The 20,621-nt window shown below is 37.6% G+C and overlaps 1 protein-coding gene across 3 annotated transcripts in view; it reads left to right on the top strand.

Annotated features, from left to right (window-relative positions):
* Nucleotides 1-261: 261 nt before the first annotated feature.
* WASp overlaps nt 262-20,621 on the top strand; it is a 66,107-nt gene continuing 45,747 nt past the window's right edge. For 2 of the 3 annotated variants that reach the window (XM_069838244.1, XM_069838247.1), the window contains exons 1-5: nt 262-370; nt 3,915-4,063; nt 8,314-8,541; nt 12,874-12,973; nt 14,575-14,739. In XM_069838244.1, the coding sequence (XP_069694345.1) occupies nt 3,965-4,063; nt 8,314-8,541; nt 12,874-12,973; nt 14,575-14,739 (592 nt within the window). In that variant the 5' untranslated portion in view covers nt 262-370; nt 3,915-3,964. The other variant, XM_069838246.1, reaches the window with a different exon arrangement.

The following is a 20,621-nucleotide window of genomic DNA, read 5'->3' as shown; positions in this document are numbered from 1 at the left end:
TTTTTTTTTTTTCCTGTTTCCTTTTGAATTCCTTTAATTTAACTGTAAGAAAGTGGTAAGTGAATTTAGAATTAAATTGAGGGGAAATTGTAAATTTTTACTCCAAGAGTCTATGCATATGGCTCATGCAGAGCTCACATCTGACTCCGCAAGGTCAAACCGCTAGAGGCGTTGTTGTTCATGTCGCTCAATATTTTGCAAAGTAGTCCGTCTTGTACGAAGTCTTTGCAAAGATCCACTGAGACCAGTATTTAGTTCCGTAAACACTATGTAGATGGTGCTTACGAGAGCTGCGCGTCTTCTGTTCCTTCATGATGGGGTTATGGTTCTCTGAGTAATATGAGGTCTGAATGAAAGTAGGAATCGGGAAGTACGTATATGTCTTGAATTGATTATATTGTGGCTTGAAAATGGTAATAATCCTGCTTCGGCCTTTTCAGCAATGAAGTTACTACCATCTTGAATCGAATAGATCAGATTTAATTTATTTTAAGTAGTTCCTTATTGTTCGTTATAAGTAAGTTCAGTTACTTGAAGTGGGAATGTTAAGGTTAATTATTTCCTGAATAAATTATATGAATGCATAGTGCAATGAAATATTCTTATTAATGTAATAATATTTTATCGGTTTGAAAGATATTGTAGATGTGGAAGTAGGTAAAGTATGTCAGTATTTCTATAACCATCTTGATACGTATTATGACCGATTGACAGTGAACGTTGAGATTCGTGCAAGATTAATATAAAAGGAAAGAGTTGAGTGCAATTGAATTAAATGGGCCACATGAATTTAATCAGTGATGTAAAATCATATTAGTATTAAATCGTACGTTGTTGACTGAGGTTAGGATAACCTATGTGACGTTCACACTTTGCTGCACAGTTTGTTTTTTATCGAGTTATGAGACGCTCAGTGCACAAATGGCCCAACTCACAAAATTAGCATATTAAGTTTATTGCTTTAAAGAGCTCATTGTTCTCTTCAAAGTGTAAATCGGCCTACCATCGTTCCCTGTTTTTCCATGAGATTTCAGCACACATTTTGTTTGTGTATCGCATTTCGCTCACTGTTACAAAGAGGTAAAGTGAAAATATAATTTTGTGGTTTGGGTCACTTGTGCGCTGAACGCCTCATATCTTATAGGTTGTAGTGTGCTGCGATAGTACTATATATAAGTGAACAAAAGACGAATGTTTTCGTAAAGTATTAGTATTTTTCCTGGACCAGAAATACAATATAAATGAAGTAGAAATGAATTTTACCATCGATCAAATTTGTGGTAAAATGGTTACACTATCGCTGAGGTAGTTTCCTTCGTAAACCACTTATACAGGTTAGATTTAGTTAGCTTAGGCATTTGTTATGCCTTGCATATACGATCAACTGTATCTCCACAAAAAATCCTTATGAAATCAACTATTTTCACTTTCGAAATCACGGAACTACCTCAGCACTAGTTTCACTCTGTTTTCATGCTGGAACAAACTGTACTCGCTGTTGTAGTTATTTTAAAGGACATACGGTCTCTGTAACAATTTTAGGACCATCTCTGTTTATGATAGTCGTTGTTAGGCCTATGGAAAATTCGAACAATTCTCCACTTCGTATTACTGTGTCTGTGTACTTTAAATACTATTTAGACAGTAGAAATGTCACATACATTGCAATAGCCATTTAGTCAAAGTTGTGCTGGGTAGCATGGATTAAATGGGAACTGTGTAGAATTCCCATTCGAAATTGAACAGTGAAGATCTCATGCGCAAGCCTGCTAGTCATAAGTCAAATGGGTCTATATGACCATAGGATATCGGTAGTGTCTTTATGAGAATATATGTTGGCTAGATTGGAGAATGGGGTGATGTCATGTGGTCGACGTATGTGAGAAGGTTAGTGGGTTAGTTGAGGTGATATCTCAGTGACATGAGGTCGACGTATGTGAGAAGGTTAGTGGGTTAGTTGAGGTGATATCTCAGTGACATGAGGTCGACGTATGTGAGAAGGTTAGTGGGTTAGTTGAGGTGATATCTCAGTGACATGAGGTCGACGTATGTGAGAAGGTTAGTGGGTTAGTTGAGGTGATATCTCAGTGACATGAGGTCGACGTATGTGAGAAGGTTAGTGGGTTAGTTGAGGTGATATCTCAGTGACATGAGGTCGACGTATGTGAGAAGGTTAGTGGGTTAGTTGAGGTGACATCTCAGTGAGTTTTATTTACTCGTCGTGTTGGTTTATGTCGGCCAAGTTGTGACATCAGTGTTCTGACGTCATCGTTTGTCAAACTTGAAAATTAAGCGATATCCTATAATAAAAGAATCCTGTACATCAAACTTTTCCATCTCAGGGAACTTAGTATACATATCTTTATTAAACCAGCTGTTTCCAGACCTTTCATGAGTTATGTATTTTCCTGAAGACAAATTCTTCAAGGAACATGCCGAAGGCATGTATGTGCATTTTTGGCTGGTTTTCCTTACTCCCATTCGGTAGTGATTTAACCTAGACTAAACAGTGTCCTTTGCAATTATTTGGAAAATTTTTTGAGTCTCTTGAACTGGCAAGGTTCCAAATTCAGATTTATGGTGTGTACAGAGAATTTCTATGCAGACCGGTTCCACTCCAATCTCTACCTAACAAAATTTGTTGTCGGATGACAAGCAGTTGTACACTGGCATATGGACAGACCAGTCGCACTCCACCCCTTACTGCTTAGCTTCCTTAGAACAGGAACCCTGCATTACAGTTATTAAGCTGATGGAACATTACTGGCTGGGACCAGTCTGCATAGGAATTCTGTGTATAGTTAAAATTTTACATATTTCTGTAGATAATGATGGACAATTGCATCAGTCTTTCACTGAGAAAGAAAACTAGGAATCTTTTACGAGTTTTGTGGGATTCTTTTATTATAGGATATCGCTTAATTTTCGTCAAGTTTGACAAACGAACTGACGTCACAAAATGGCCGACGTAAATCAACACGACGAGTAAATAAAACTCGCTGATATATCACCTCAACTAACCCACTAACCTTCTCACATACGTTGACCTCATGTCACTGAGATATCACCTCAACTAACCCACTAACCTTCTCACATACGTCGACCACATGACATCAACCCATTCTCCAATCTAGCCAACATATATTCTCATAAACACACTACCGATATCCTATAGTCATATAGACCCAGTTTGGGATATAATCTGAAGACATTCTCAAGAGTACCATTATGCAGTACCTCATTAATTTAATTTCTTTATTAGTAGGTGTTAGTTGGGACACTGGAGAGAAAAAGACCTTTGGGGAGGCCGAGACGTAGATGGGAGGATAATATTAAAATGAAGTTGAGGGGGCAAGGATGTGATGATAGAGAGTGGATTAATCTTGCATAGGATAGGGACCGATGGCAGGCTTATGTGAGGGCGGCAATGAACCTGCAGGTTTTTTAAAAGCCATTTGTAAGTGTTAGTAGGCCTAATTGTATTTTCCGTGAGTGGCATGGAGTCATAGGAATCAAATTTTCCAGAGGGTGTATCTTGTATATATAGTAAATCAGTGTTTTAAAACAGAGGATAAAATGCTTACGAAAATACTGATTCACGATGTAATCACCTATTATAAATGGAGGATATTTTGGTTTCTTCCCACCATTGCCATCTCTATCAATTGTAATGAATACTTTCCACTAATGGGCTATATTTCAGGAAGTTCCATATAACTGCTGTATGCTTATAAGTATATAGTTACAGTCTTTGTAGATTGAATTATTTTATGTACTATTCTAAATATAACATAACTTTTAGAGTCAGAATGAATTATGTGATGTATTGTTTTTTGTGTTTGTGTTTATGTATCAGTTGATGTATTAATGAAAATTTTATTAGTGCAACATTACTGACCGTAAATGTTCGTTAGAATTTCAGAAATAAGCAAGAGAGCTTCTGATGTCAATTTGAATCCTGAAAATGAGGTCTGAGTCAGGAACAGTGGAGCAGACTGGCTCCATCTTATTATCTCGTGATGAAAATGAACACGTATTTCGTCTGTTGGGAAATCGATGTCAGGTGAGTGGTGATCCTAGATAATGATTTTATATATATATTCTATATGAGATATTTTAATCTTTCAGTAGAATTTTCGTTATGAAAACTGTTTCTTACATTCCTCGCTGAGAATAGTTAGCTTTATTTCGAAGAAGTTCTACTTAGGCTGGATTTACACTTTTGATACAGTAACGCATGTGGCATTAGATATTGAAATGATCTTCATATAGAGATTTGGCTATTACTGCCATTATACTACCTATATGAGAATGAGTGTGAAAAAAATAAATGTGCTAAAAGAGGAAAATTTGGGTACATCCTAGGAAAAGTGAAGGGTGATTCTACACACTGTACACTCAACTGTTAGCATGATGAACAAAATTAGTTCAAAGTTTTTGTGTGACAGTCACAACAGTCACAACTTTGGAAAAATAATTCTTTCAAGTATTGAGCAAGATTCATTTCCTCTCTTCTGATACATCTTTGTGGCCCACTAAGTATGTACTCAGTAACTTAAAATCCTTCACTGTAAGATTGTAGTTAACATGTTTGGGTCCACACCTGTGGAGTAACAGTTAGCGCATCTAGCCGCGAAACCAGGTGGCCCGGGTTCGATTCCCAGTCGGGGCAAGTTACCTGGTTGAGGTTTTTTCCAGGGTTTTCCCTCAACCCAATATGAGCAAATGCTGGGTAATTCTTGGTGCTGGGCCCTGAACTCATTTCATCGGCATTATCACCTTCATCTCATTCAGATGCTAAATAACCTGATAAAGCATCATAAAATAACTTACTAAAATTTAAAACTAAAACATGTTTGGACATTCACATTAACCTAATACCTTCCACTCTGATACTGTTCACTTCATTCTTGATATAAAAATATTATTTTCGAGGAATATTGGTTGTCCAAAATAAAGTGATATTGTATTGTTACAATTTTGTGACTGGTAGTGTGTATCACAACATTTAAATTTTATTGCAGTAATTGTGAATGGAGCGAAATTGTATCATGTTTGTATTGTTCTTGTATCGAAAGTGTAAATAAAGTCCAAAACATCCCCGAGAAAAGCTGTCATGGTAGTCCAGTGACTAGAGTCTGGATGCAAATCCTGTGGGCTCAGGTGCAATCCCCAGCACATCCCTGATTTATGACTTGTTTTGGGCAAGCCTGTAGTCCAGGTAACATGGGTTTTCTCTGGAAGCTTCGGTTCCCTTGTGGTATTCCAAGAAATCGTCATCTTATTGCAGGTGTAGAGTAGACCATCTTCCTATTTTATTATTGTTTATATATTTATTTAATCTGGCGGAGTTAGGCCATCAGGCCTTTTCTACCACACCACCAGAATACAAATAGGCATATACAAAAAACAAATGCAGGGAGAAGAGGTAAATAAGAAATAGAAATAAAATTACAAAAACAAATACAACAAACACAAGTACAAAAATGCAGAAAAAGGGGAATAAGAAATATACAAGTAGAAAGATAAGATCACAATGAGCACAAAATGTACTAATATAAATTGACTGCCTAATATATTAGTGATTAAGGAAAATGACTAAATATGTAGAAATAAGTAACTGACTGAAAATATCAAGAGGAACAAAACTGTAACAATTTCGAAACATTTGAAATTAGTTAGAATATTCAGTTTACTGCATTGCACTCTACGCAGCAAAAAATGCTTAGTAACCTTGTTTTTTAATACTGTTAAATTCCGACAATGTAGATTGTTTATGGTGATGAATACAATGCTGTCTTAATGTATTGGTATGGCTAGTATGCAGCTATTTTGTGTGCGTGTGTAGAGATTATGATACGATGTTAGGTAACTGAAGCAGGATGCAAGGTAGGTAGGTGTAGAGGTGGGAAGGGCTTGGAAAAGGAGAACAAGAGAATGAAAATTTCTATGTTCATTAAGCCATAGCCAGTTTAGAATTTGGAAGGATGGGGTAATGTGGTCAGCGTGACAGACATTGTAGACGAAGTGAACATAAGAATTATGAACACGTAATCTTTGCGACTGATTGACATTGAGATCAGTTAGTAGAAAGTCACAATAATCGGGAGAAATTTTTGAATGCTGTTTAAGGAATGTAGTATGGAAAGCACTTTTTTGATAATATGAGTTACTTGGTTGTTCCAGTTTAAATGCATATCGAAATAAACTCCGAGGTTTTTAACACAGGAAGCAAAAGGGATTATTGTGTCATTTAATTTGACTGGAAGAGCAAGAGTAATGTTGCTTAATAGACATTGATGGCCCACTACGATTGCTTGTGATTTTCTTGCATTGAGGGTCAAACCGAACTTTCTGGCCCATGCAGATAGATTCAAGGTCCTCATTAAGATGCATATTGCGTCATTGAGTGAGCCAGGTGTTGTATGGATATAGATTTGTAAATCGTCTGGATAAAAGTGATGTTTACAGTGTTGTAGAGACAGGGAGGATATCATTACGTAAATAGTGAATAGTAGTTGTGCTAGGACAGATCATTCTGGGACTCCAGAGTCAACGATACACCAAGAGGAAGTTCGACTTCCAATGGAAACACATAGAGATAATAGTAGAAGCAAGAAACATCGCTTTCCGATAATTGGAGTAATCCTAATTTTCTCGGCAGTAAGTGTATATTTACAGTGTCAAACACTTTGCTGAGTCTAATAGTGTTAGTATTGTAATTTTACATACATCCATAGCTTTTTGGATGTCTTCTGTTACTTCCAACAGTGCAGCCGCTGTCCTATGTCGAGTCTGGAAAACCTGACTGATATATGTGTACAGGAGTTCATATCTGTTTAGGTAGTCGGTGAGTTGTCTGTGTACTATTCTCTCCAACGCCTTTGACAAGACAAGTAGAATGCTAATAAGTCAATAGACATTGGGGGTTATAGACATGTTAACTTTGGGTATAGGGCACACAAAGGCATATTTCCAACTTTTAGGAAAAATGAATGTCTCAAGCGAAGCATTGAAAATGATGGCGCACCCTGGACAACAACTCTGTTGGTAAATTTGTCTACACAGCTGGGTTCATATGGGTGAATGACACAGTCAAGTACTTACCATAAAAAAAATCCGAGATTCGTGCACTACAAGCAGAATTAATTATACAGGCTATATTAGCCTTGGAATTCATAAAGAATAAACAAACGGTAGACACATCCCCTTTCACTCTTCTTTTGTTATTTGGCATATTTTCTGCAAATTTTTTAAGTTTGTCGTACCATGAAGTTATTTTCATATTTCCATGTTCTCTATATTTACACATTTCACTAGTTGGCCTGGTTGGCAGAGTTGGTATAGCACTGGCCTTCTATGCCCGAGGTTGAGGGTTCGATCCCGGGCCAGGTCGATGGCATTTAAAGGTAAGCGTTCACTACATTGTATCGCACTCATCGGACGAATCTCACGGATCGGAAAAAGACAATCTTCGCTGTAATTGTTATGTAACCGCGTTCACTACATCGTATCGTATGCACCGGCTCTCGGCAAATCCGTCCATGTTTCTCGGTTGAGCAACTTTTCCGATGTGTGCGATCATGCCTTCTTTAATAAATCAATTTTAATTGGTGAACTGTTACTATTATGGTGTGTCACGTTCAGTGTCGCGCCAAAATGGCAGACGGAAAACTTATTTCGCTTGTAGAAAATTGCAAACAATTATATAATTTGACGGGTTTCCATTATAGTAATTAAGTCGTTTCTTACATATATACTGTATTATGTAACCAATATTTCTTTCGTTTCTTCCTCTTCAATTAAGATGCATGAAGGAATTACAAATTCTTATTCGTTAACACTCATAAATAATAGCCCTAACCTCAAACTCCTCTCTTTTCAGCAATGTCAATATCGTACGACGTCATGTTTTAAACAGCTGATAGGGAATCCGATGAGGTGATGAGGTAGAGCCGTTACAGTGAACGTACTCCACTTAAAATATCCGTTGCGTGCGATTCGTATGAGGAGTGCGATATGATGTAGTGAACGCTTACCTTAAGTATGCTTAAATGCGACAGGCTCATGTCAGTAGATTTACTGGCATGTAAAAGAACTCCTGCGGGACAAAATTCCGGCATATCGGCGACGCTGATATAACCTCGGCAGTTGTGAGTGTCGTTAAATAAAACACAACATATTTTTTAACACATTTCACTACCGGTAACCGAATTCTGATATATAAGGGAAGCAGGAAGTGAATGTAAAAAAAATACATGATTGTTACAAAATACATTATACTAAAACGAAATTCTTAACGTGGACTTACAGACTTTGGCCACAGGAGTGATCCAGCTGTTCGTCACAGATCCCCCTGATCACTCTGCATGGAGGCGCAGTGATGCTGGAGTCTTGTGTCTTGTGAAGGACAATATGCGTCGATCTTACTTCTTCCGCTTGTACTGCCTGTCAAGGAGCCAGATGGTCTGGGAGCATGAAGTTTATAACAGCATGGACTACAGGTCTCCAAAATCATGGTTGCACACCTTCGAGGGAGAGGTTTGTCGATCTCATCTATAATTGATTAATGAATATATGACCATTTTTCCATTCCACATTTCTGTCATGTCCTTTATGTATGGTAGGAGCCAGTTTCATTAATAGATTTTAAAAATTACAAAACTTTATACTGATTTTACAATAAATTTAATGCAAAAGCTATTTCATGAACAGTTGATAACTTCAACAAACAAACTCTCTCTTAAGTTAACATCAGGATTTCCTGTGTTAAAATTTTAACAAAATTATTAAAATATGAACTGTGGCTGGTGTAAATTATGCTGTAGATGTAAATGTACCAGACAATGTTGGGAGAAAGGTGTATAAGATAATGATTTCAATCGGAAAATTGTCAGGAAGAATTTTTACTGAGGTATAGACTCTGGAAAACAGTAAGTTGTTAGAAAGATAGCAGACGAAATTCGCGAGAGGTTAGATTACACAACGAAAATATGCTTCTTTCTCCCATGCTACAGGTATTAATTACGTTAGTTTGTAATGCTACAGTGAGAATGGGACGAAAATATGTAACATTTCCATCAAGTAAAGAGCAGCAGCCACAAAATATAATGTTGCTTAGTTATTGTTTGTAAGTGAATGCAGTAGTAATCCACACCCACTCGTCATCCATGGCTCTGATTTTCACATCATTTGTTTTTCTTGCATTCGAAACTACCTTTATATTTGATTACCAATAAAATTCTGTTGCTGTTTTGCCCAATGTCTGGCAAAGTACAAAAGTTTTCTATATTATTTCTTTTCACACCATCAGTTTCGCGTTCACGGCTCATTTTCAATGATAGACAATAATCGCAAAGATTGTATAACTCTCTTTGTTTTGGATTATTATTCATATTGGTAGTTCTTAATTATATGAATAGATTTTATTGTATTGATGTTATGTTCCTATAACTAGAAGCAATATATTGGTATTTATTCATTTTTTCTAGCATAGCAGAGTTTCTCAATATCTAAGTATGAAGTGGAAAGAAATATTTGGAACATTTTGGAACTCCTTGCTGGGTTAATATTTAGAGAAATACAGATTATTGAAGTCAGAATGCCAAATCGAAAACTAAGAGATATATTTTAGAGATAGTTGTTTTTAAGACAAATACTGAAGATTCACAATAGGATTTCACTAAATTTTCACTCTTTTAAATCGTAGTGTGCAATGTTGAGATAATAATGCTGATTAAGTATGACAATACAGTGAGTCCCAGGCAACATTCCTGATGTTTCTCTTAGCCAGCCAGTGGCAGGTCCATCCCACTACTGCTGCTGCTTGCATCCGTTAATTCGTGACATTTCACTGGATTAAAACTTATCTCGGGGTTTCAATGTCTTTGACATCTTCTGATTGCCCTTCTCCATTTTTTGCTACAGTTCACCTTCCAAATTCCTTGTTATCACTGCTGTTATCCCTTCTCTCCAGGTAGTTTTTGGTCTTCCCTTCTTCCTTCTGGCATCCACTTGAATACATTTTTGGGAAGTCTGTCTCTGTTAGGCGGCCGGGTAGCTCAGTTGGTAGAGCAGCTGGCTACGGACTGGAAGGTCCGGGGTTCGATCCCAGGTGGAGACAGGATTTTTTCTCGTTGCCAAACTTTCAGAATGGCCCTGAGGTTCACTCAGCCTCCTATAAAATTGAGTACCTGGTCTTTCCCGGGGGTAAAAGGCGGTCAGAGCATGGTGCCAACCACACCACCTCATTCTAGTGACGAGGTCATGGAAAGCATGGGGCTCTACCTCCATGCCCCCCCAAGTGCCTTCATGGCATGTTACAGGGATACTTTTACCTTTACCTTTACCTGTCTCTGTTATATTAATAACATTTGTATGTTTGGTCATACAGCTGTTAACAAGGGTTATGGTCTGCTAGTTTCCCAGATCTAACACAATGACTTTCATGTCTGAGGAATGCTGAAAAATGAAGTATAGTAGAACTCTGTTATAACGACATCCAAGGGACCTTAAAAATTATGTTGTTATAAACAAGTGTCGTAGTAACCAAGTTTCATATCAGTCTAGTGAGGTGGAAAATGAAAAATAACAAACTTAGACTTATTTTAGATTTATGCACGGTATTCACTTTTAAGCCTATGATGAACGTAATAAAATACACATACAATTATAAATGCAATATTCTGTATTAAAACAGTTTGTTCAATACTCACCAAACTTCTTTACTTAGGAGTCAAGTAATCAGTCATTTTACTCTATTGTCTCCTATTTTCCCAATACACACTTTCTAAATTACGTTCTATATTCATTATTTCAGTTACAATTTCAGTGCTCCTTCCCCTAGCTTCAATTTATTCTGTTCAATTGCAGCAACAATTTTATCCTTGCTCTTCCAAATCGTTTGGACTGTGCAATTAACTAGGCCAAACTCACGACACACGTCAGCTTTTTGAAATTCCATTCTCAATTTGATGAATCACTAACTTTTTCTTCCAACGTTAAAACTTTTCTTTTAGTGGCCGTACTGCGCTAAAATGCGTGCACTTAGTGAAAACTACCTGGCCGAAACTGATCGTACGCAAGTACCGTTAATACGGCATGAATTCGGGTGGGTTAAAGGAAATCTGCCTCCATTTCAGAAGTCTATGACAGAAGGGGACAATAAATAATTCGCCAGATTTCAACAAAATATTTCTTAAAATACTTTGGTTCTTAGACAATCTTATTCCAAACTGAGGTTGAAAATGACGTTATATGCGAGGTAGACGCATATACGTTTGTCGTATTAAGCAAGGTAGAAACGCATATGTCTTACGGGGAATTAGTTGGGACCACAGACTATTTGACGTTATAGGCGAGGTGTCGTACAAAACGAGGTCGCTATAACCAAGTTCTACTGTATATGCAACTAATCCTCATTTGCTGGAGGAATATAAAGAAAACATTCCAACAGAAATTCCTTCCATTAGTGCACAGGAACTGTGGTGTGTGAATGATAATTTATGACGATGTTAATTATGTATCTCACACAGTGGGCAACTGAGGAGTGTGAGTACTGAATGTTATAAATATAACATGTATGTAACTTTTAATCCAGTGAAAAGCTGTGAGTTTGCTAATGTAAGCAACAGTGGTAGTGGGTGGCCCTGTTGCTGGTCAGCCAACAGAAACATTGGGAACATTCCCTGTTTCTCACTGTAAAAGTGTAGATAGTACAGCGTCTTCAACTTAAGACATAACCCTGACCACAGCAGGTTGGTGGGTGATAGACCGTTCTCTATAGCGGGAAAATCAAGCTGTGTTGTGTGGCGGCAGGCGGGCGGGCGGTTAGGCGGGTATTTCAAGCGGGAAAATCCAGCGTTGTTGTGTGACCCAGCATGCAATTATAGTCCTGTCGCTTTTATTTCTGGCAGCGAATCACGTTGCAGGTCAGCTACATTTAAATATGTGTGTCTTGTGATTCGCTGATGATGACGTCATGCATTTCATAAGGCTCGATAAATACTTAATATAATCGCCCGCCATTTTGGCTGTTTCATTGGCGTTTGCAAAAAGCACAGGAGGACGTTATTTGCTGAATTACAGTGTGTTTGATTTATTATCATAGGAGCTACAACTTAATAATGTTTAATGGTGTGGCAAATAGATTCCTTGTCTGGTAGCTTGGCAACGAAAGAACAAAAATGGCGAATGATACTACCTACCTAGACTTTATAGAGCCTTCACTTACTAAGACGTAAGCAAAGAGGAGGAGTCACGCCAGGAATAACAGTGTCGCGACTATAGTGTTAGTTTAAGATTTGTAAGGTGTGAACGTGTTTGGTCAGTTTTAGTTATTTTCACGTATTTGGTGAACTGCACTCTTTTTAAGTTTAAATTTATCATGGTGTTTACCACTGTGTGACTTTTATCTTTGGGGAATGTTAAAACATGAAGTATATGTGAACAATCCTCATACATTAGTGGAACTTCAAGAAAATATTCAGGTCGTGATCTCCAGCATTTCAAACCAGGAATTGGATCGTGTATTTCAGCATCTCCTTTGCCGGTGTGAGCGTTGTATTGAAGCTGGTGGAGGTCATTTTGAACATCTTATGTCTTAAGGTAAGGAAATAAACAGCATTAAATTAATTTTACAGAAGATAAACTAACACTAAATACGGGTAGAAAGAATGCCTGCCAGGCCACTTAGCAGTTCAATTACCGCACAACGCCGCTGGGTGTTACCGCTTGAGAGTACTGCCCGCCTGCCGGTGCCTGGGTTGCGTCTTAAGTTGAAGGCACTGTATAAGTTCTGGTGAGTTTGGTAAACATGAATTGTGTGCCTTTTGAATAACTCAGGATTACGTCTGCTTTATCGTATTCTTCCAGGATTATATTGTGGCTTTTAACTTCGCCAATGAAGAAGATGCGAGAACAGTGAAGGTCATTCTTAATGAGAAGTTAGAAGCAAAGAAGCAGCGTCGTCTGGGTGAGTACTGTCCCTGTAACACAGACCATTCCAACACAGCGTTTGAGGGCTAGGGCGCCCTGGCGTGCACTGTGTCTGCCCAGGGTGGACCCCCACTCCTCTCTGTCGCTGAGGTTGTGGTGGTGTACGAATGCATGCGATCATCAACGCTTCTCGTCTGCTCGATGATATTCTGCAGACATTGCTGGAGTATGCGTTCCATCAGTCATTCATTCATTCATCCATCCATCCATCCATCCATCCATCCATCCATCCATCCATCCATATGGTGTACTATCGTTTGTGCTTAACTGTTTTTAATAAGAATGAAAAGTGGGTCGACAGTCGGTTCAGGATTTAACCCCTCTTGGTGAGGGCTTGTATCTTGTCTAATCTGACGACAACAGTGTTCAATGTTTAATATGCTATATTAATGTACGGGCAAAAACATACAACATTAAGCATCACTTTGAAGTTAAACATTCTGACACCCACGCTCATATTATCGGCGATGAGAGGAAGGTATTAATAACGAAACTAAAGGTCGAAATGCAGTCTTCTTACGACGAGGTAAATACCATTTTAACTAATTAAGTACTTTAAGGGCAGCTAGATGAGATTTATTGCCTGGTATGTCTAGCACATAGCACTGTTTGCATTAGCTGTTATATGTTATAGCTTTGGATTAAAGAATTTGAACAAATCATATCTCGAAAACTAGGCTTTCTCTGGACGTGCAAATTTATAGGGAGGTTTCTTATTTCAAATGGAATGTACGAGGGAAGAATCGTTCTGAAAATACATTATCACTTTATGATTTTGTATATTTTACGAGTTTTCAGAAAGTCTTTGACTTTCATGTTTTATAATCAATTTTTAGCACGATGTCACTTAATAACAAATCGTCGTCATTCCTGCAATAACGCCTATGAAGAATCCATGGCGTTACAGCCCGTGAAGGGCCTAGACCGACCACCTGGCTGCTGGCCTCACGCCCACATACCGAAGTAGCGGTGGACGATCATCCAACCAGAATGGCGGTATCGTGTGGTTAGCACGATGATCCCCCTGTTATAGCTGGCATTCGCAACCAGATTTTGCTACCCATCATAGCTCCCCAAGTGATCACGATGCTGGGTGGGCACCGTCCCATACACTGGCCGAAATTTCATGAGAAAATTTCTTCCCCAATGAGGATTCGAACCAGCGCGCATTCCGTAATGCGAGTCCTAGGCAGGATGCCATAGACCACGACATCACGGCATGGGACCAACAACTCCTATGTGACATATTTATCAATTTTCAGATTTTTGCTCTATTAAATAACTTAAATAGTGATACAGCAAATAATAAAATCTCCTATATGTAATTATATTTCTTTGTTTCGAAAATGTAAGAATTCACAATCCCCTATGTACGGCTGCCATAGGATGAATAAATGTGTTTTATTTTCGTACTGAAAAATTTTATATTTTGCACATAGGAGTTATTGCAGGAACAACGACGAAATATTTGATGTTAAATGATTACTTTTAAGTGATCCTATTGACATTTTCTTAGTACTATGACTACAGATATTTAAGAGTGAGACTTGGACAATATTGTCTTTGTTGCATGTTCAGAGAGACGCTCAAGATCATCATTGCAAACCTCACGCAACTCAGTATCTTCTGGTTATAACTCTGTTCCTGGAGGAAGTGTAGCACCGAGTCCCATGGGTAGCACCAGCCATTTGGCAAATGGTTCCTTGGTTCCTTCACCTCGACAGCAACACCGCACTACAACAGGTAACACTGTGGCTCCTGATGGCAGAAATACCAGTATTATTCTTGTTAATATGTGAAAGAGATATGATATAGTATTCTGTATAGTATTCTATAACATAATTGCTTAAGACTTCGAGATCCAAGTTAGAAGCATTAATTATGTAACTGAATCCTAAGAAAAATTATTTGTTGTTGTTTTCCGATCCCCTCTTTAGTTATTTGAAGACTTGAAGTAAATACGGATCTATGCACCATATTCATACTTTCGAGGAAATTGAGTCATAACATACCTTGAAGCTATTGACACATACATGTCCCACCATCTATGAACGCCTAATAAAACAATAAAGGGAGCCACCGGCGTGGCTCAGTCGGTTAAGGCACTTGCCTGCCGGTCTGAAATTCCGCTCTGGCATGGGTTCGATCCCTGCTTGGGCTGATTACCTGGTTGGGTTTTTTCCGAGGTTTTCCCCAACCGTGAGGTAAATGCCAGGTAATCTATGGCGAATCCTCGGCCTCTTCTCGCTAGATACCATCTTGCTGTCACAAATCTCATTGACGCTAAACAACCTCATAGTTGATACAGCGTCATTAAATAAAACAATAAAGGAACAAGTCTGGACTTTGATTATTATTTATGTTCTAGGGCTAGTTACATACATTGCTATTTCAGTGAAAACAAAATTTTCACGAAAATAACACTTAGACCTTATTTGCTTCAAGTCTCCATATAATCACATTATTTTTTTGTTCCATTACTGCAGTCTCTTCTCTGTTAATAACTGCATTATCTTATTTTGTTTTACAGATATATATATATATATATATATATATATATATATATATATATATATATAAATAAATAAAGATTATTTTGTATGAAATTTGACATAACCTCTTGTATTTGATCCCTTGAACTATTTGGTTTCTGGCAGTACATGACAGCCTTTGATGATGGTGAACTTTACAAATATTACTAGTAGTGTGGTTCACCACTAAATACATTAGCTCTAAAATCAACTAAAATCAAGAATATTGAAGGGTTATTGACGAATAAAAACCTACTACTACTGCCACCTCCATCACCACCACCACCACCACCACCACCACCTCCTCCACCTCCTCCTCCTCCTCCATCTACTAGTACTGCCATCACTAATACTATGACTATAATCACTTATACTGCTTACTGCCATAGCTAGTGTTGACTATCGTCACTACAGTTAACACCACCATTACCACCACCACTAATACTTTGACTACTGTCACTATTATCATGACTACCATTACTGCTATCTGCCTCTACCCACTACTACAGTGGAACCTCGTTACATCATTCCCATTATCGTCGTTTTCCCGCGTTTTTTTGTCCTGGAAATAGTCGCATATAAACAACGTTATTTTTTTTCCCTGGTTCTATCGTTCCTCAAACTTTCGTTTTATTGTATCGATCATTGAGAAATCACGATCCCAGCGCAATATTTTCCATTATGAATAGTTTTCTTTTACTTTGAAAGGGTGAACTCTTTGCTCTCCATTATTATCTTTGAAATAAGAATATGCAGAAGATTTCGATCCCGAGACTATGCCAAACTTTGCTGAGAAATGCAAAATGTATTACTCTGCCATGATACATAACATGATTCGTCATCTTAGTGCAGTGCGTGAACTCTCAACGTGCGTTTGGTATAGTCTATTAATACAGAAAATAGTTATGAGTGGTGATCTGTACTATGAAGACAGACATTGGATTCTGTAAAGAAATGTAATTTTATAGTAACTTATTCATTAGTCCGATTTTTCCACATAAAACCATATGGAGGTAAATAAACACTTGATATTATTATAGAAAATGCTATGCAGTTGTCTTACCTAGCGAGATTTGTCATCTTAATGTTGCAACTTGTTTTAGAGCCGATTGTGCTGCAACACAGATGCTGATCTCCACAGTGGCAAGTGACCCTGTTCATTGTTTATGTTCATTAAATGATTATATAATAGAAGTGATATCGTTTTAGGGTTACTAATGAGTTGGACAAGTCTCGGCATTGTTTTCATGCTATATTGTATAGGGCAGGCATTCCCAACTGCTGGCTCTGTGACGGCACACGTCTCTGCTCTCTAGCTTCTTGGGAGTGGAAGCATATGTAAAAGAGCAAAGTAAGAGGAGTCGCAGTGGAAGGGATGGAGATGTTTAAATAGAGGAGACATAACATTATCCTCTATCACGTGCTCTACCTGCTCTGCTCTGAGAGGGAAACGTTGCAGGTTGGCCTGTAGGAAATGACTGGTATAGGCTAATTTGTGACCATGCAACATTATGGGCTAATGGAAGCCCGCCTACTTTAAACAGTAGTAATAATTTTATGAGAATGGCTTTTTAGTAACACATATCTGCATTCGGGACGCAACACGAATCTTGATTCATGATTTTAGCATACATAATTTCTGTCTAATCATCAGTAACAACCAATGTCTCGTAAATTGGTCTGGATAGCATAGTCGGTATAGCGCTGGCCTTCTGTGCTCGAAGTTGCAGGTTCGATTCAGGCCAGGTCGATGGCATTTGAGTGTGCTAAAATGCGAGAGGTTCATGTCAGAAAATTTACTCGCATGTAAAAGAAATCCTGTGGGACAAAATTCTGGCACCTCAGCGATCTGATATAACCTCGGCAGTTGCGAGCATCGTTAAGTAAACCACAATTAATAAAATAATAATATCCGAAAGGAATTGCGAAGTAATTTCTAGCATGTACGTCATCACTAGCCAGTAGGAGAACATGAATGACTTGGTACAATCGTGTGGGAGGTGGTAAAACCTTTCTGTTTACCTTAGTATCATTCTTATCTGAAATTCACTATAGAACTCAGATATAAAATTTGCACGAAACGAAAGTCAGTCATATACTATTTCTGCAAGAAATAGTGTTAGTGTACATTGTGTTATAATAAAGTTGCGTTCAGTTTAATCAATAATCACTCAATTCATTTTGTACTATACTTAAGCATATAATATATTTTTTTATCGCAAGTTTGCAAATAAGAATGAAATATGAGACATGTCCATTATGATTTTATATTATTTTAAGATAATTGCTGTCGATGTGGGTAGTGTAGTCGGTATAGTGCTGGCCTTCTGTGCTCGAGGTTGCAGGTTTGATCTCGGGTCGATGACATTGAAGTGTGTTTAAATGCGACAGGCTCATGTCAATAGATTTACTGGCATATTTGCTAGTAGTTTATGCATTACATGTGAATACCAGTATAACATTTGCAAAGATCACAATGTGTTATTTGTTGCAAAATTTGACTATAATGACCCTGTTGAAAGTAACATACTTTTTTTACTTCTTAACAGTATATTTTAGTTGTGAGCCTTTGAGGTAATTCTTGACTTTCATAAGTTTCCATTGAGTAATTCAAAACACATTTTATAGTCTTAATGAAGTGCTGAAGACATTGAATTCCTTTGACAATTCTTCCCTTGTTGACATATATAGCATTATATGTCATTAGTCGAACAGCTAGAGCCTTGGCTTTCCATGCTGGTAACCCAGGTTCTAATCCCGGCAGTTCCAACTGGAATTTGTGGTGGGAAAAGAAACTGTTTAGTGGTAGGTTTACACGGGATACTTCCGTTTTCCATACTGTCATTCCACCATTGCTCCATTATCATCATCATATGATGTTAACATAGTTCGCCTCTTGTGGTTCACCAAGGGCAATGCCTTCATTGTGGCTAAAAGTACTACAAGCTTCAGCAGACGCTTGGGTGAATGATGCAAGTCAAGTGCCCACCATTACAGTTAGAAAAATGTATAGTATTATTGCAGGGTGTTCCACTCTATCACCAAGATATCAGATACAGTTCTGTGTTAAAGCGTACTTTGACAAAGGTCTTCCAATTGTTTACATATATTGTGTAGGGTACATGCATTGTAGAAAGTTGTCCAAAATATACTTCTTGGATATTGAATAGAGAACTTGAATTTGAAGGGAGGAGCCAGGCAGAATGTCATGACTAGGTCACCACAGAATATTCGAAATTTCGCCTGATTCTTCATTGTTCTAATATTGTTATTGAAACAAATTTTGCAATAAACGTAGAAGTCTTTTAATATTAAATAACATTGAATGTTTTTCTAATTTTTGTCTTCATTACTATTATAGACGCCTACTTATAAACACCTTGGCAGGACGTTTTTCAGGTGACTGTTGTCATCCAAGTATTGGCCACGTTTATACATTTCAGTGTCCGTGGCATTGCTTAAATTCTACACTTGGCTGCAGAAAATATATCATCCTTGGGTTCTCAGACTGTGTAGAATATGATGTGAAAATTGATAGGGTTACAAGCTGGGCTGATATGACACTTTGACTGGCTAGTAATCCCGAAGCTTGAGCTACAAGACAGTGGCAATTGAAAACTACTCCTTGTCATTTAATATGCCTGGAGGAATTTTTGGAAATGGAATTCTAAAACGTATGTTAGTAACGTTTATTGTAACCACCACCATGATGATTATAACTTCTACAGATAATTTCTTTTATAAACAGTGTTGTTGTTGAGGACACTATGTACTTAGGTATGTTTTATTTCTTATCAGAAAAGTCTGAATTTGTTTGAAATTTTAAGCAAGATGATGATGATTATGATGATAATAATAATAATAATAATAATAATAATAATAATAATAATAATAATAATAACACGAATACTGTGCTGCTAAAGTTGTAGAAAATGACATATTACTACTATCAGTAACAAAAAGGAAACTTGCAAATCATGCCAATAGACTAGCATAAAAAGTTATAATAAAACACAAAACAATGAAGTAACATTTCGACAGTCTGCATTACTAGCTAAATGAGAACATTTAGAGATAAAGGGCAGTATTGCAAAATAATAATTGACTAAGAACTCTATAGAAATATTACTATCAAACATATTGAGTAATGTATTCCATGACTGATAACATTTAAATGTGTCATACCGTAAGATCGTGGTCTTAAGGCTTCATGCCTGGACCCATATTACAGGATGTGTGCGGGTTCAGATCTTCATGGTGGAGAAATTTTTTCATGAAATTTCAGCCAATGTCTGGGATTGGTGCCCACCCAGCATCGTTATAAATTTGAGGAGCTATGATAGATAACAGAATCTGGTTATGCGAATCTGCTATAATCACTGGGGAATGATTGTTATCAACATGATATCTCTGTACTGGGTGGAAGATCATTCGTCTCTGCTGAGGCATGTGGATGTGGGGTCAGCAGTTGGTTGGTTGAACTTGGCCTTCTATGAGCTATTATACCCATAATTATTATTATTATTATTATTATTATTATTATTATTATTATTATTATTATATTTCAACATTTCAGACAAGAAGTAAAATAATGTTCTCTCTTTTATATAGGAAAGATAACAAAGCTGTATGGAAGTCTATAGTGAAGTATTTCAGTGAGCTTGCCATAGTTAACGAAAAATTAAGTTTTATATTTGCTGAAGTAAAGTCACAGTGAAATAAAAAATGTGAAGGAACTAATCTCATGAGACCTTGAACAAAGGAAATGCTATTGAGAGATGTATTTGAATTGTCACTTCCTATTCCAAAATGCAGCCAGTGATGAATGATTCATTGGAACATTGCATTTAAAAGAATAGAGCCCTTTCTGCATTAGAAGCACACTCTCTCTCCCTCTCCCTCCCGCCCCCTCCCCCTCCCCCTCCCCCTCCCCCCTCTCTCTTGATGTTGTGGACATGGAAAAAAATGCCTTAACTTTCCCGAATGTAACATAAGCATCAGCAAAGATTGGCAGTAGTTCATGCTCAGGTTTTTATCTTGTTTTTCACTCATCCTAATCACACAAGTTGATGCTCTGAATTGCGCAGGTGCTGA

The sequence above is a fragment of the Periplaneta americana genome, chromosome 10, assembly GCF_040183065.1.
Source record: "Periplaneta americana isolate PAMFEO1 chromosome 10, P.americana_PAMFEO1_priV1, whole genome shotgun sequence".
Taxonomy (NCBI): Eukaryota; Metazoa; Arthropoda; class Insecta; order Blattodea; family Blattidae; genus Periplaneta; species Periplaneta americana.
This window is presented reverse-complemented; position numbering and strand designations above follow the sequence as displayed.